Here is an 18142-nt window from a genome sequence, read left to right on the forward strand (position 1 = left end):
GCAGGGACCTCAGGGGGCCACTTAGTCCAGCACCCTGCTCATGGCAGGACTGTCCCTGGCTAGATCATCTCAGCCATAGGTCTGTCCAACCTGCTCCTGAAAACGTCCAAGGATGGAGATTCCAGAAGAGGCACATACTCAGAGGCCGAATCCTGGTTCCTTTGGACACGCTGGAGAAAAGCTGCAACCAGATGCAAAGTATGAGCACAGCATGATAACTGCCTGCTGTTGATGACTCTGTACTCCAAAGAGCTCACGTTCCACGGCTTCACTCTAGAACCAAACCACAAGCAACATCCTAGGGAAGGGTGCATGGGGCAAAGCATAGGCTAGGAGTTTTATTCTGTTCCATCACCTACCTAAATATTTTCCTTGACTAGGAACTTCCACAACCAGATGTGCAAGGCACAGACTGGGTGGATGTTCCAGAACCAGCCAGAATTACAACTGCCAAGGAACTTGCCACACGATTCCCACACACTTATTCACTGATCTCATTAGGGTGGTTAAAGTGCTTAGTCCTTGAATACAATCTGTACAAAGCATGGAAATAAGCAAACCAGTCCATTCACCAATTGTTCTTATCCTTTCCACAGCAACCCCCACCAGGACCAACCTGAACTCTGAAGTTCGGTAATTACAGGTACATGCTTTGGATAACACCTGTAAGGCTTGGATAGCTTTCCCAAACCAGACTGCATGCGGCTTTGTATCTGCGTGTGCAAGTTAGGGATCGGGTCCGATTGCAAGCGATGGTCACAAGAGAAGTTTGCCTAATCATCTGAGAAAGGTATATGTTAATCAACAGAGGGTGATCAGAGGTGTAAATGATGGTGCAACATTTGGTATCCAGCTTTGTAAATTCTATGTTAAGATTAAGCCAGCGCTCTGGCTTGCTATTGAAAGGGGTGGAGTTGAAGCTGTGTTTTTGGCTTTAGCCCTGCATTGAATGCAGATCTCAAGGCAGCCTTGGCTATGGAGCTGCTACCAGCGTTTCCATAACAGAGAAGAGTCAGTCAGCAATCCAACTACACCCACTCTCAGTTGGCTGCCTTTTAATCATACGCTCGATATCTGTGAAGATTAGACAATTATTTCTGCATAATTAGTGTCCGGAATAAGGCACAAAACATTCATACAGAGGCTATTTTTTAAATTTTCTTTAAATATTTTTAAATAGAAGCTTACACTGTTTGAAGACAGCTTCCCGGGCTGGGAGAAAGAAGAGCGGGGAGGTTATATTTATACCACTTCCACGGTGCTCTCATCCCCCACAGATGCTCCTGCTCTACACCCCGCTCCTGAGCTCCGTCTCCAGCATGATCAACAGCAATGGTCGTGAGCACCAAACGTACACCCCTGCCTACAGATTAGTGTAGCTGAAAACACATGGCCTCTTACCTGCATACAATCCTGTGGTTTTTCTGCTTACTATCTCCTAGCCATCTAGAGAAGAAATGCTGGGCCTTACTCTCTGCCCATGATGTTTGAACAGGAATGTCTTCCTTCATAGGTTTTTATTTGCTTCTTTGCTGCCTGCTTTTGCTGTTTCTCTTTTTTCCCTGTTCAGAATGTTCTTGAAAAATCCCAAGATACTCTCCAGGCTTTAGGCTTCATTAAACTCAAAATTCAGTTCAGGGTCATCGGAAGGTTCACAAAGCTCTGGAGGAAGCATGGGATGATTAATGGGTTTTATGCTGCAATAATGTGGAGTTTGCCTGGTCTTCTTAGAGATGGACCCAAACCAAAACCCTGCAGTCCAAGCTTCACAGCTGTCCTCAGTATCTGAAGGGCTGGAGTCAAACTCTTAAGTCTCAAACATGCACATTCTTTGCAGTGTGTGTCTGCACTTTGCATCTTAGACCAAAGTCTTACTAAGCTGAGCATTTCAGGTCTGTATGACTGAAACTCCAAGCTAAATTCAAGGGATGCGAATCCACGTGGAGCAAATCCAATGTTTGCACAAACCCCTGTAATGCAAAATTGCTACGGGTCTAATCCAAAGAACCCTGGAGGCAACGGGGGCTTTGACTCAGACTCAAGAAGACTGCGCTGCATGAGGGGCGACACACATCACTGATTTTTTCAGTTTGGTGGCTGAACCAATTGTAAGTCGTTATTTCAGGCTGATCCATAACTAAGGATTTTTTCTAATTTTTTTGGCAAATCAGTCCCTGCTCCCTCCCAAAATGTCATTCAAGCCAAAATAAAAGTGAAGCAGAGGATACTTAAAAGTAAAGGACTAGATTTGCCAGTTGACTTGAGCCATTCCCAGGAGCTAGAGTTGGTGGTAATGGTAGCGGCAGGGCCTGCTCATGCTCTACACTTCAGTGCACAGAGACCCACTCAGGACATGGGACATCCTGGTTGAAACCCCCATCTCTCCATGATTCAGAGCAGGAACTTCAACTTCCATCTCTTAAGCATCTCTCTCAGGTATGAGGAATTTGGGGGGCAGTTTCTCCCAAGTGGTCCTGTTGAAACTGTCCTATTTTGTACACGTAAGAGAAAGCAACAGTAACAGGCAGTTGGGCCGCTCACTTAGGATGGCAGCTAGCCTGGGTTCAGCCCTTGTCCCAGTGAATGTTTAATTATTCAGACAAAGTGGGACAACTGCAACAAGAGCGAGTGAAAGACTTGCTGCAGGATACTCTAAAAGTCCTTTTCGTCCCCCGAGAGAGAGAAAACTTCAGTTCAGGTCTCTGCTGTGAACCAGACCTATCCAATACAGGCTGTAAAATACAGGGACAGCTCCTCCTCCCTCTCCATTTTGTGAATGGCCCTTAAGTGCCTTATGAATCATGCCTGGAAAAAATAAATCCAAAATGTTTCAATTCAGAATGGTTCATTTTGACATTTCCAAAAATACTTTTCATTTGGTTTCAGCTGAAAAACTCTTTGCTGAATTCACAAATAGTTTGGGCTGCCCTGAAAGTGCCTTTCTTGGTGAATAAATGCTTTGTTGAAAACACTTTGCCCAGTTCAAGATGTCAGCGCAGTGCTTTGACAAATCTGTATAGTTTTCTCAGTGCATGTATGGGTTTTTTCTTTCCCCACTTGCTTTCCTTTATCATACTACATTTCCCTTTGGAATTTGTTATAACCTTTATATGTGAAAAGGGAAATAGCACCCAACTAAAATTAAGAATTCACTGCGATCCCTGCACTGGTCTTATGCAGACTGCTACCATGCTGATGATTAAGCAGTGTCAGAAATCAGGGCACATACCATGCTGGGAAATCTTCAAGCAGGGATCAGCAACCTTGCATGGGACAGCAAGCTGAACTAAAACGTGGCTTGGTCTGGAGGTGAGCCACCACTTACGTCCCACCTGCCACGGCTACCACCCCCACTTTCCCCCTGCTGACGAATTTCTGCCACCCCTCCCGTGACCCAGCTGCCGATTCACTTGCTACTGGATTGCTGTTGGTGTCCCACCTTTGCGGGCTGAATAAAAACTCGCTTAGTGAGCTAGATTTAGCCAGCGGGCTGTAGGTTGCTGACTCCTGTTCAAGAGCATTCAGAGATGTGGGGCTGAAAGCAAATTGCTTTTTCCTACAAATGAGTAACTATGCCTCGCTGTGGTAACCACAATAAGGAGGTGGTTTTAGTGGTGACAGACTATCCCAGTGATAAGGTCCCACAGAGCAACATGGAAGGTCTGAGTTCAGGAGACGACAGCCTTACCTCCCGATTCAGGAGACCTCCATCACTCCACACAAGGAGAGATGTCTGGCGAGATGAACATGGGCAGCTGATCCGCTATGGTGTGCACTCAGGGATTTCAGAACTTGTCTTCCCATGGCGTTATTCAGGAATGACAACGTGGAGTAAGCTACACTAGAATTAGGCATCCACACACACAGCTATTGTGGAATAGCTACTGCACTTCATTTTGTACCCTACCGTCAACTGAAGAAGCCTCCAAGTATAGACAGGCTGCCTTTGAGTATGAGGGAGCAACCGTCCCTAGCCCTGATCCACACACAGGTATGTGTCTGTGGGAGGGCTAATGATGTGCCCTGTTTGTCTGGAGGGATGAATCTTTGGCAGGTGGGAGGAGGGGAAAAAACACAGGGATAAATGTCAGCTCCAGTATGAATCATCCAACAAATACCCAACAACTTTGATGCTTGGATGGATATCCTGAATCACAGCTTCATGCTGACAGGAAATAAGTTTGGTGCTACAGATTTCTGCAGCAGCAGAAGCCAGTGTAAACTCAAAATGCCTTTCCTTAAAAATAATATTCATCTGGGTAATAAGCTCCTCTCAGAAGCAGCTAGCAAGTGACAGTATTCCGGGAACAGCGGAAACATCTTCATTAGTGCTGCAGGGGGGAGGGGAATAGGTTTCTCCTTAAAAAGGACGTGAAGCAAAAAGCATAATATGATATGCAGCAATTGAAGGGAATAATTCTGCAAATTCAGAGAACATTTTTTTTTTAATCGCATAAAATGACACTCCAGGGCTCTGCAATTTTGTGATCACAGGAAAAAAGGCACAAACACGAGCCAAAAAATACTCCACTGAGTGAGCATGCACTCGGAGTTTAACATTTCTCTTCTTGCACCAAGAATGCTGCTATTAAATATTTTCATCCAATTACCTTCCCAGTATTAAATACATATACATCAACTCCCATTGCTTCTAATTGGCTTATGTAGCTTACTTGCCAGCTTTATTGTCTCCTCACTAAATCACTGGTAACAAAGCATGCAGCTATTTGGAAAATGTGTAGTCAACAGGGAGAATGAATAGTTCAAGGGACTGATAATGGGACAGGAAACCTTTTGTATCCAAAGAACCCGTCTGATCCCAGCAACTCCAGTTCATGGTGACCAAAAGCTAAAACTGCTAGGACCATAGCAGAAGTTCATATAAAAAGGAGTTTAGGTGGCAATAGTTTAGTAGAGGTGCGTCTGCATCATAAAGACCACCCACAGAATTGGCACTAGTTGATCCTTTGGAAGACAGTCTCACAGAGACCAAAGACTAAATGAGACCTGGATAGTAAGTTATTCTGAGACACTGTGGAGTCTCCATCCTTGGAGGTTTTGAAGACTCAGCTAGACAAAGCCTTGGCTGAGATGTAGTTGGGGCTGGTCCTACTTGGAGCAGGGGCTGGACTAGATGCGATCTCCTGAGCTCCCTTCCAACCCTCATTTTCTATGAGTCTATGATTGTAGCAAGTGTGTGAAATGCTTTCCCAGCACCTTGGGTTAGGCCTTCCATTTCTGGAACCATCTATTTGGTACCTTCTCGAATGCATTACACCATATATTTTCATCACCTTCCCTTCGCTTTTCCCAAGCTGTTGCAATCCCTGTCCAGCTAAGGGATCCAAAACAGCCTGGTTTCCCAGCAGCTGGGGCCAATGACATCCTCTCATCAAAACAAACTGTCAGCACAGCGCAGGAAGCTCGCAGGCACCCGAGCCAAGTACATGAATTGAATCTGTGCACCCACTGATTTTCCAAGAATTGTTGATACAGTGTCCACAGACCCAATCTACTGTGCACGCTCTGTGTACTCCGTCACCAAAACACTCCAACATGGAACAATACCAAGAACTGTCCGCAGAGATGAACTCTAAACGTCTTGCATCATTTATACCGAGCTGCTGTGAGATCCATGGTTTTCAGACCGTTTGACCTGCCTGGGTCCCGAATGTGACAGTTGTCACATTTATTCACATCAGAGAAACTTGCAGAGGCTCACAAAGAAGTACAAATTCAGCTTCTGCTGAAAGCAGCAGCAGCCTTGACAAGACAATTTGAGATGCTAAATGAGATTCCCAGTTAGTGACAAAAAATCTAGTTAGGGATTGATATTTTTACACTAAAATTAGTATATTAAAGAGCTGTTACGCTGTGAAAAGTGACTGTATAATGGTATTGTGAGATTCCATATTTATTTGCTGTCAGTGATTTCTGAGCAAATTAGCTCAGGTTACAAGTCAAAAGATGGATTTTTCTAACTGTCAGCCTTGCACACTCCATGAAATATCTGAAAAATCAAGCTTCTTACCTTATCGCTGCAATAAAGACCCTGCAATCAAAATGTTACTGACAATTTGGTTGATGCACAAGCAGAAAGAGATGCCAGTCTGCTCTCCCATAGCTACAGAAATGCTGCAGAGCTAACGGGATTTAAAAACATTTTGTCAGAAAAATAAGAGGCCATGACAGATACGGGGAGAGGGCAGAATAATAAGTCTGTTATACCACAGTTATAGTGAGAAGTGCATGTGAAACACCTCAGTACATAACTTTATCTTCCCCCAGCTCTCTCACTCCAAGGATCGAGATATGCTATATAAACATTTGTTTATGCTCAGCAACATGAAAGATAGGAACCTGGAGATACCGAGGATGGCAGGGATTAAATTACTCAAATCTTACTGGAGATGCAAACCAAAACTCAAATTAAAAAAAAAAAATACTTCTACCAATTCTAGCCAGGTGTTTCTTTTCTCGGTTTAATAAGACAGCGTCATTTTCAGACCAATATCTTTCCTAAATAAATATCCTGTGGGCCTGATCCTGAGAGATGATGGGCACGCACAGATCCCACTCAAGTCTGGCCCCTTATAAAATGGAGAAAGAAAATCAAGGGGAATAATGAAAACTGAAGTTAGAGCAAAATAAGAGTGCAGTGTGACCTGGGATTATATCATTCATGATAGATCCTTCCTCATACCATTAGCGGCATGATTCATCACTTCAAGGCACTAGCTCTCAGTGATATCACCAAGTGTAGGTGATATGTTCTACAGCGTGTTCACCCCGCTGTAAAGATGGAAAGCTGACTAATGATCTCTAATGGGTTTCAAATTGCAAGAGTCATAATTTACTCATTTACATTTGTATACGTGAGTTACAGAATCATAGGAAGTGAGGGTTGGAAGGGACCTCTGGAGGTTACATCTTGTCCAAGCTGCTGCTCAAAGCAGGACCAGCCCTAACTAGATCATCTCAGCCAAGGCTTTGTCTAGCCGGGTCTTAAAAACCTCCAAGGATGCAGAGTCTACCACCTCTCTGGGGAGCCTGTTCCAGAGAGGCTGTTTTACTATCCTCCTAGTAAGATTTTCCTAATATCGAACCTAAACTTCCCCTGCTGCAACTTGAACCCATTGCTCCTTGTTCTGTCATCAGCCACCACTAAGAACAGTCCAGCTCCATCCTCTTCCAAACCCCCCTGCTTGTAGTTGAAGGCTGCTATTAAGTCCCCTCTCAGTCTTCTCTTCTCTTCTTCAGACTGAATAAATCCAGTTCCTTCAGCCTCTCCTCAGAAGTCATGTGCCCCAACCCGCTAACCATTTTGATGGCCCTTTCATTATGCACAGAAAATTAGAAGCGTCTTGGTGCCAGCTGATCAGAAGCATCAAATTCTAAGCATGTTACTTAAAGTAACAAGTTTCGGGTTCAACGAATGGCACTTACAACATTTATAAACTGACACCCTTTCGACTTTCTGACGTCAGTTTCAACTTTACAACACTTGATCCAACGCGATGCTGACGAACGAGTTCGCTGCGCCACCCGTCTCCCTGGAGCACATCTCTCCAAACTTCCTCGGACACCTTCTTTAAGAAAGCCAACAAGACTCCAGAAAAACCTGCAGCCGAGACTCCTGAAAAGATTCCAGCCAAGAACCCTTCAAGAAGTCCAACCAAGAGTCCTTCAAAAAGTCCTGCAAAGTCACCTCAAAGAAGTCCTTCCAAATCAATAGGATTGCTATTTACAATATAAACGCATTATGTAGCTATATTACTTACCTATAATTGATTGAGTACAAAAGTCTGCGTTATCTTTGGTGAAAATAGGGTATCGGGCCTTGGTTCAGGAACCAATCCCCCATTTATAACATGGTTTCCTATGGGAAAATCAGTTCCAAGTTACAACATTTTGACTGAAGATGCCGTTTTCAGGAACCAATTGCGTCGCAAGTCCGAGGACTGCCTGTATAAGAACAAATTTACCATAGAAGACCAGCGGTTAAATAAGTTTGGAATCTTGTCTCCAAGTCCGTGCCCTGCTGAAGAAGGCAGACATGCCATCCAGCCTAGCCAATGGTGTATCTCTAGGCATAGGATCCAAAAGGAATTCCTCCCTCAATCACTGAATGGGAAGGAATATCACATGGGAGAAAACTGGGAAGATGTGATGGGGCAGTTCTACGTGGCCCCCTTATCAGCAGAATTAGCTCACTGGGGAGGAAGGAATCGAGGTGGGGACATTCCAGCGGAGGAGTTCTGGCCCTGCTCCCCACCCCGGTGGCTGGCGAGACGAACGCTAACACTTCAGTGCTCCATAACAGCACAGACAGAATCGAAGGCAGGAACAGAAGGTGAATGTTTGTTTTGTGCTTCTGCTGCCATTTGCCAGAATATATTCGATAAAAAGCAGTTCCCCTGCTTCCCTTAGGGGGAGGCTGCTGAAAACCAAGGCTTGGCCATAAATGAGCATCACTTCCACAACAGGAAAAATGTATCACCCCTGAAGAACTTGATTACTTTTCAGTCGCACAAACATGTTTTAAAATAGCCCCAAAGAGGTGTCCTCCCTCCCACACAGAAGCAGCTGTAGAGAAATCTCAGCTGAGTTTTGACACCTCCAGTCAGGAGAATACCAGGGTTGCCTACGATACATCTGTGGCTTGAGTAAAAAAAAAAGCATTATGAGAGAAAAAAAGAAATCAGTACCCCCCATAATTTTAAAATGCTTCTGAATACAACAGGGATGCACGATCATGGCAAGGGACTGCCTGATGCTTCATGTCTAGAGTCAGCAGCAGTTTGAAAGGGGAAAAAAAATCATTTAGCTGTAAGAAATGCACCACGTAGCATCTCTTCAGCAATCGTCTGCAAAACCCTTGGGCTCCAGGGTGTTTTCCTTGAGAGCCCTCACAGACATGTTACAAGCCAGCACAAGTACCACCAATTGTTCTAGCAAGATAAACGCATTTAAAACCTTTCAATATTTTGGTCTGTTTACAGCCATCTCCCTTTGGGAATTCTGACAAGTTCAGCAGAAGAGAAAAGCTCTGACGCACCAAACCTACGGGAAAATGCAAAGTCTGAACTAGGAGGCAAGATGTGGGACGCAGTTCTGGAGGGGCGTATGGGGCATGGTCTCGGTCCTGGGGAGAAAGAGAGGAAGGGTTTGGTAATAAAAATGAGGGACAGCAATCTCTGGAGCCCCAAATACCACAAGAAGACACAATGCAAACATCCCCACCCTCTTCTACAAAGGCACTTTCTGTGATGTCAGTACAGGCCTCAAGGAAACAAAAGAAAAGTGAAGTACCTTGTCCGGGGTGATAGGGACTCCAGACAGAGCTACAAATGGAAGTCAGGTCTCCAGTCCCACAACTACACTACACACCATCCCATCCTCTCCGAAGATACCAGCTGCTCTGAGATCCCTACTGTGCTTTGCCAACACATCCGAACTCTCATTCAGCACCCTCATGCTGAAACCGCTCCAACCCATCATGCTCAGATTCTTCACACACTTCCACAAACCTAATTATCACCTTATGAATGCACATTAAAACTGTACCTACAGGGCATCTGAGGTTGAGGATCATGCTTAGCCCTGAGCTTCTGAGCTGGAAGGGGTTAGCAGCCTCACAGAAGAGAGTAAAGGGTTTATTTTCACTGCCTCTGTCACTGTTTATTCACTGAACAAATCAACTTCCACCCTTCCCTGGGTACAGGACTCTGGGATATTACATCCAACTGTGGGCAGGATAGGGTCTGGGGACACCCCTGCTGAAACAGGAGAAGAAAGAGCCTTCCTCTTCACACGACCTCTTGTTGGAGGGAAGTGAAAGGAGTGGTTAAAAGGAAATGGCCAGCCCTTCCTTTTGTTACCACTTCCCCAAATGCTGGGCACTTTCCCTTCAGCGTAATCATTTTAGCATAGGCCATGCTGTAGAAGATGGAGCCAAGCAGAAAGTCACTTTGATATGCTAGTGAAATGGAAAAGAATAGACTAATATCCAAAGTGGTCTAGGTAACAGCTCAGAAATACAAAAAAAGAAAGTGCCGGCTGTTTAGCACTGGAATTATGCAAGTTACCAAAAAATGTAATTTGCTAAAGAGCAAAATTTTACAAGTCAGTAAGCACACAGTGCAAAGCATCTTTAATATTGATTCACTTATTCAATATTTCATGAGATCCAAATCCTTGCTCACCAGTGAGGCAATTCGAGGAAAAACACTCCATTTGGTCAGAACCTGACGTTTACAAGCTAGGGCAGCAGCAGCATTATCAGGTTTGGAGTGACTTCCTGCTTTAGTAACAAAATTGGTCAGTTTTATAACGGCTCTGCAACTCTTAGACACATTGTGTGCTGGCTATAAATAAAGTGATCTTAGCTGGGGGTTTCCAAGAGCCCAGATGCCCAAGCTGCCACAGAAATCCCCTGGGACTTAAACATGTCAATCCTGAAACCAAGGACTTTGAACAGCCCAGCCCCAGTTCCATCTCTACCCACTTTGTGAAAAGGGAAAGCGGAAAGAGGCCAAGGTAATGCAGGCTTTAAATACTGCATTAACACAGCAACAACTCACCGAACATGTTACCAATGTGCCCATTCTTAGTTAGTGGCCGAAGTTCATTTTTTCCTAGTGCATATAGCTTGTAGTTGTCCCAAGCAAACTTCATCATCTGCAAAAAAAAAAAAAAGGGAAAAAAAAAGTTAAAAATAAAGCACTTTGCAAAATGATGAGATTTTATTAAACTTCAAACTCAGTGTAAGGCTTGATTCCAATTAGAGGCAAGTCCCAGTAATTGCCGGTTCCATACTAAAGGCAAAAACCTAAGCCGAACTTCACCATCTACATCAGAATCCTGCCAGAGGTTCCCACTTGGTGTTTCACTTTTACTAGGTCATACTTCAACCGTGACAGTGTGGAGCCATCAGTTCTGGCACATAAATTTGGGACTGGGATGTTTCCAGAGTACAAGACACTGTGTACCTGTTTCTCCTCTGGTACTTTGTTGTAAAGCTCAATGGCAACTCTAGTTGAACAATTCCTTCGAACTTGCCATCTTCTACCCAAGAACCGCAGATATCTCAGAATGACAGTTAAAACTGGGTTGAAAAGGTAACTGCTGAAGCTGGCAACTCAAAAATTCCTCCCCAATAGATAGTATGTTTTCAGTATAAAGCTCCTTTTGATACGGATTATTAGGTGACCATAGGACTAACCCTTCAGCTGCCCTGCTACAGAATGTGAGCATATTTATATAGACAGGCTTTAAAAGGAGGCATCAACTGGGCCATGCCATGCACTGGATTCTCTAGAAGAAAGAGAAGACTCTGTTTTTAGGTTAAACATTAAGAAAAGCTTAAAACAGTGTGATGTTTAATGTGACCCTTAATTCAGTGAATGTAATAGCAGATGTTTTACAGGAGAAGGGGAGAATCCAAGATCTTTCCGTCAGGACTCAATAGCATCTCTTTGCTAGAACCCTGAGTAGTCAGGAAGAGGGACACGATGACTTCTGAAAAGCCCCTTCCAAGGCACACAGCTCTGACCAGAGCTGTTTGAACTGGGATAGGCTTCCGAGAAGTCACCGAGTTCACCTTCCGGGGAGGCCTCAGGACTAGTGGGTTGGTTGGTACGGATGCCAACAAATACAGCTTCTTCCTTCCACACACACCGTTGGCTCCAGCTGGAAGAAAACATTTAAACTGACAGGTATCGCGTTCGCTTGATCAAAGGGTCACACTCATCTGCTTCCCTTAAACAAAACCACCTTTTACGAGTCCCCGCAGCCCTGCTCTGCCCAGGTCCCACCAGAGCTTTTTACGTGACCTGCGCTTTCCTTCAACTCCTCCTCTGGCGTGAAGTCAGAGAGGAACGTGGCTTTGGAGGATCAACAGTATCTTCTGCCTCTGCTTACCCAAGATAAAGTATTTCCTATTGTAGTGAGGCACTTCACAGATTATAGATGAGGGGGAAAGTCTGATGAAAACAATCCCCCTTATGTAACCACTGCCGCTGTCTGTATCCAAACTCCTTGATCTATTGAGGACTAAATATTCAGGCCAACACTTTTAGCTGCCTTCTCTTGTCTTTTCCCCTCCAGCTGTACATGTCCCAAACCCAGTGTAGCGAGTATCTGGCAGGCTCCACCTTAATTAGCACACGCACAAAAAACCACATCACCAGTAATTTTTTTTTTTAAGCATCCAGCTTCCAAAGTAAAGTTTCACAGAGCTGGTTGTATGAATGGGGATAAACATTTGCAGAACTGACTGATAACATTCAGGCTCCAATACCACCAGAAGGACGACTTTTGGCTGAATAAAGAAAGCTACTCTGGCTTTATAAATTCAGAGTGGGATGAATTAGTCACTAAAGCTCATTGATTTGAGAAACCCAAGTCATGACCGGTAAAGAAACAGCCTCCCCATAAAAGGCACTCGAGGAGACATCAATCATATGACTCAAGGCTTTCATTTATTTTTTTCTAGCTCTACGAGGTTTTTTAGTGACATTTTTAATAGGAATTTTTCATTGTTTTTCTCATGTTCTTAGGAGTGGTCTTTAGGGAGCTCTAGGGTGTTTCCTTGATAATATTCAGCAATGCTCTTTCATCCTTCAAGGATGGATGCTAGTATAGTCCATTAAAAGTAGGACAGCCCTACTTTGTGTTTATTCTTCAAAGGGCTCCCAGGAAGAATATTTTCCTGCAGTCGGTGATAAGGACTCAGGTGCAGGAGGAGAAGGGACTGTGGAACCTGTTCATTTGTTTTCCCTTCGAGATCCTAAGAGAGGAAGGCAGTACCCCTCTCGCTGCTGGCTGAATAGATAGCAGTTCCACCTAGCTGGAAAAACGTCCACTGCTGTCAAGGAATTCCACACGTGTACAACTTCACCTTTGAACTAGGTGAGGATAAAAAGCAGAGAGAGGAGTTTAATGGGCCATCCTGCCTGGCATTCCTATAACACCCGCTGCTCGGTTCTGATATACTGCAAACGGCAAAATATTTGCTCTTCAAAGTCTCCTGGATTCCCAGGGGCCTGTTCTCTTTTGCACAGATGGATCAGTGGCATCCCGAGAGGGTTAACATCACCATTCAAGGCAAGAAAATTGCTCCCACCTTGCCTTCAAGTTTAGTGGCAGACTTTAATAGGAGCTCCCTTCCTATTAAAGGATGGAAGTTCACTTGCTTGCTGGTACAAAGCACCGCACTGCCAGCCTCCAAGGGGTTGATTCTGTCACCCATCGAGAGTTAGGGCTGTTCTGCCAGCATTTTTACAAGGAACTCCCTGACCAAGTGTTTTACCGGAAGATGTAAGCCCCAAACATCCCACCCCAAATGCTATCTGGGCAAACGAATGTACAGAGCCTCTCTCTTTCCTCACGGGGCTGCATTTTTGCTTTTTTCCTTTATTTGCCTATACAACCATTGTGAATCTGAAATTGTTATGGCGTTATGAAAAGTGTCAGTACAAAATGATTTCCTGCTTAGCTATGCTGGCTAAGAAAAGAAACTTCTTTTTTTATATTGTTCTGGATTGATAATCCTAGAGATCAGAGTAGATATGATATGCTGCCTAGAGATATTGAAAGGTTTGTTTTTCCTTTGCATGAGAAAAAACAACTCAACTGCAGTTTCTAAAACACTGGTTTATTTGTGTAGCAAGATCCATGATGTGGTTCTCTCTTGTACTCCAGACTCTCCCCAGTGACTGGTCCAGAAGCAGCATTTGGGTAAGTGTAAGTGTGCCAAAAGTTTTTGTACCATTCTACCAACTCAGCCCTTCTGCAACACCCTTGTTCAGTTCCAATTTAGCAGCACATTTCACAAGCCACCAGACTTGAGATTAATCATGCATCAGAAAGTAGAAATCCTACATTTCTATATGGTTTAAAGGCCTGGTATCTAGCTCTGAAGCATTTTAGATGATGGTGGCTACAAAAGTCTTGCTGAAAATGATACAGGGGGGAAAAAACTGCTAATGGAAAAATCAGCACAACGTGATGCTAATGTCTGGTTCATGATGAAACACCAAGGTTAAAAAGGAACACTTTCTATCATTTCAGACTCTGGCAACTCATGATATATCCAGAGCTTTAATACTATGTCATTTTACAGCTGGAAAAAAAATTGGTATTAGGGCTACGGAAATTACACAAGCTGGTTCGCGGCTTCAGATGTTGTGCTTGCCCATGTGCTACATGCCACCCGATGGGACAATTATTGATCTGACCCTGCAATTCTAATCACCCCACCTTCCCGTTGATTTATAGCGCAGATTCTGAGTTATAACTGAACTTGTCAAATTGCTTTTCCTCTCCGAGATGTGTAATCCACCTTATTTCCCCCACAGATTTCCAACTACCATTTTCGATAGCATTGTCAAGCTTTGATACTGCATCATAAATATATATATTTTTTTACTTAGTAGAGCAACACTGAAGTACTTGAAAATGCACACTGTCGATATAATTTCCTTCTCGCTGTTTATGCCAGGCGTAATTTTGTACTCCTCTCACTTCAGACAAGGGAAGCCAGTTATGGCCTCAATCCTATAAGCTGTTTTAGAGGGACCTGACATCAATGGGTGTTGGGCACAGAACAGCTTGCAGGTTCTTAACATTGCAGTGTTATGGTCTCAATCACAGAGCACAGAAAAGACGGTTTGAAACGGACTTAATTTGGGGTATTTTTAAAATCTTTAAAAAAAAAAAAAAATCTGGGCAAAATTTCATCTTAGAGTGCCTCTTTAACTACAGTCACAAAATGCAATACAAGCCGCTAATACTTCCTCAAACACTTCCTCTTTGCCAGTGCCAAATGGGTATGCCTGCATTGTTACCACATAGCTTCGACTCTCATCTCCTTTCATGTTTGTCTGTATGTCCTCGCATGGCTCGTAAATCAGCAGAATGGGCATCACTGCACTTGCTGAATGTTTATGCAATGAATCAAATTATCAATACAAATTCTATTAAAAAAATCCCACGATGTCAGGGCTTCATTGGTTCCTTGGTCTGGCACTGCTTTTATGGCTCAGGTCCAAAGCTATACATCATGGAAGCTTTTGGACAAGTGCAAATTGACTATTCCTGCTCTTCTGTCCTAGAATCTTTTCATTGGTGTTCAGCGTGTGCTCATTTCCACTGACTTGAAATGGAGCAGAGGGCGCTTAGCACGTGAGAAGTCCGACGTCTGGTTCTGAACGGTAAGATGGCATGGAAGAAGACAGGCAACCACTGGAATTCAAGGCCATAAAAATCTTCTGCTAGTTCTGTAATCTAGGCACCTCAAAAGGAAACCCTTTGGGCCTATGACGGAGAAACAGAGCTCACAATAAAAAAGCCACACACTGTTACCAAAGTAATGTTGTGCTATGAAGACAGACATGCACATTGCTTTGGTTGAAGTTTAATATATGCATCTAAAGCATCCAAGTCATTAAAAACCCTGGGTTAAATCTACTTGTAGAAGTGAGAGGGAATCAGAGAGGGGAACCCCCCCCCACAGCAGCACTAGTATTTGCTCTTGTTATGTTTAGCCCAGTTAGATTTCAAAATGCAGAGAATTGCCAAACAGCTATTTGATTAGTTTTATCCATCTAGGCTGGGATAATTAGTAAATGCCTAAGAGATGAAATTTAAACATGCCAACCAATCACTCCTCTTCAAGAGCTTCCCAGGAACATTATACAAAGCAATTATCTTTACAAGATAACCACTTTCAAGGCTCTTTTTGCTTTTTTTTTTTTTTTTTAATTCTTTCCCTTAACTCCCTCTAAAATATTTAAGCTGGCTATAAAAAGATGTAAAAATTTACAAGCTTGGGGTCTTCCAATAATAATATTGATGTAATTTTTAATTCCTTTTTTTCATATGCTTCCTCCCTCAGAACTGGTGCATGGCTTTCTTCCCATTTTTTTGAGTGAAGATCATCCATACCGTCAGGTAGGACCCGCCTCTCATTTTCTTGAAGCCCCATAGGGCAACAGGGAAAACGGAAGGGACTGGCGTGTGTGCGTGTGCGAGACGAGGAGTCACTTTGACTTCACGATAACGATTGGGGCCGCTCTAATCTCACTCCCAAGCAGTGATGTAATCAAAGCAGTTCCACCAGCGTCAATGCCGTGATGTCAGTTTCCAACCCGAGGTGCTCAAGTTATTCTTTGATATGATTTTACGTGTGCAGCAATACATACACACACAGCCCTAGGGAGTAGTTTTTTAAAGGATGGAGTATGAATACAACGATGGACTCAAAGAACCACTGCCAAGCTGAATGACTTCTAGGCCTTCTGATGTTGGACAGAGTCCTTTGAAACACTTTTAGCGAAGAGGAAAATGTTATGTAAGTGCTGCATCACTTGATTGAAAGGTTTCATTTAGACGAGTCCTAATATCCACAGGCTTTTACTTCACAAATTTTAAAAGACTGTAACTAGCAGAACAGACTTGGCTACGGTGCATGAGTATGTTACCAGGCAACACGTGGAAGTGGACAGCAACACTGATAATCCATCCTGAAGTAATTACATTTTATAATTAAAGATTACTGTAAATCCAATAGATCCCAATAGGAACTGAAGCAATTTACAGACACACTGGCAAACCTGTCTGTTTTAAAGCAGCCATGTTAGCTTCTAACCTTGAATAAAACGCTAAGGGAGAGGGAGAGTTTTTCATTTAACCAGCTTTCAGACACCTGACAGCCATAATAGGTCTCATTTCTCTAGGCTATAGGCAGATCTTTCCCTCATTTAAATAAAGTTAAACACATGCATTGCATTAATCTCTCTCAGCCCCAAGGTGGTGAGTACGCAAGGTCTGAACTCGGGGCAGGACTCCTGGGTTGAAATCATAGCCCTATGGAAGCTGGTGGTAAAATCCCATTCCCTGCTCTTCCGCTATCTCCAAGTCCTTCTCAGCGGCTCTGGGCCTCACTCCACCCATTTGGAAAATAGGGATGATATTACCCCAGGAAAGTGGTGAGGAATAAGACATAAAAGTGCTCCTACCCAAGTGACTATGCATGGCACTACTACATGTACAAGCATAATTAAAGCTAAATGATTTAGTTCTCCGCGCCTCCGGCAAGGCAAAATTAGTCATCCCAAGGATTTCAGAGAGATGGAAGCAACAGGCAGCGGGGCGAAATGCCACATCCAAGCTATACACGCTGTAATCCTGACCTGGCCACCAGCAACTCCAGACCCACTTAATTTGCAGCTGAACCCACGTGGTGCAGGGGCAGGAGCCCAGTAAAACTGGATCCAGATGCCTAACTGGGAACACGTGGATTAAAGCCATGTCATGTTAGGGGTGCAATACAGCCCTGCTCAAACAATTCATCTACACACGTTAACGCCCTGGAGCAGAGCTGCAATGCACAGATTTTAAGGTCACAGCTTCAACCTTCCTACATAGCACAGGTTACAGTATTTCACCCAGCAATTCCCGTCTCAAGCCCAATTCCTCACAACTGAACTGCAGCACAGCTCTGAGAAGCCCACTCAGCGTAACACAGTTGAGGTTTTCCTGAGCGGTTCCATCTGTGACGATCCATCCGATTCTTCCTTCAGCGCTGAGCACAGGCTGGCGTTTTCAGGCTCGGTTGTCGGCCCGTGTCTACAACCGTTTCCCTGTGCGCGAGCCCTTGGTAACAGCTTGCAGAGCTGAAATTGAAACTCTGCCAAATCTGCCACAGTGTAAATAGGTTGGCTGATACTTCAATTATTAGACATTAGGCAGATACTGTAAATAATTTGCTACATGTATCTTTATCTGCCAAGTTAATGTAATAAAGCAGTGTTCAAACAAGAGGTGGGCGGGGGAGTTTTCTACCTAGGACTTTTGTAGCGGAATTCATTTTCAAGGAACTAAGGTTGGTGGCTTTCGCTCCACCACTTATTGTTATTTTTGGCTTCCTTCTATTGAAGCAAGCCCCAAATGAGGCCAGGAGAGACCAACAAAAGGAACAGAAACTTTGAATGGGCGAGTTTACAGTTTAATTTAGCAAAGAAAATGAAAGCAGGGCGTGCACCACACTCTTGACTTGCGGTTCGCACTTGGGGCAAACCAACTCTACAACCAACACCACTGCAACGAGCTAGCGGATGGGCCTGGTTTCCCTGACCTC

At 43.9% G+C, this 18142-nt stretch overlaps 1 protein-coding gene across 2 annotated transcripts in view; it reads right to left on the reverse strand.

Moving 5' to 3' along the window:
• Positions 1-18142, reverse strand: part of MAN1C1 (mannosidase alpha class 1C member 1) — a 71606-nt gene that overhangs the window by 38129 nt on the left and 15335 nt on the right. For both annotated transcript variants that reach the window (XM_059729521.1, XM_059729522.1), the window contains exon 2: positions 10584-10680. In XM_059729521.1, the coding sequence (XP_059585504.1) occupies positions 10584-10680 (97 nt within the window). The remainder of the gene's footprint in view (positions 1-10583; positions 10681-18142) is intronic.

This window comes from Alligator mississippiensis, chromosome 6 (assembly GCF_030867095.1).
Source record: "Alligator mississippiensis isolate rAllMis1 chromosome 6, rAllMis1, whole genome shotgun sequence".
Taxonomy (NCBI): domain Eukaryota; kingdom Metazoa; phylum Chordata; order Crocodylia; family Alligatoridae; genus Alligator; species Alligator mississippiensis.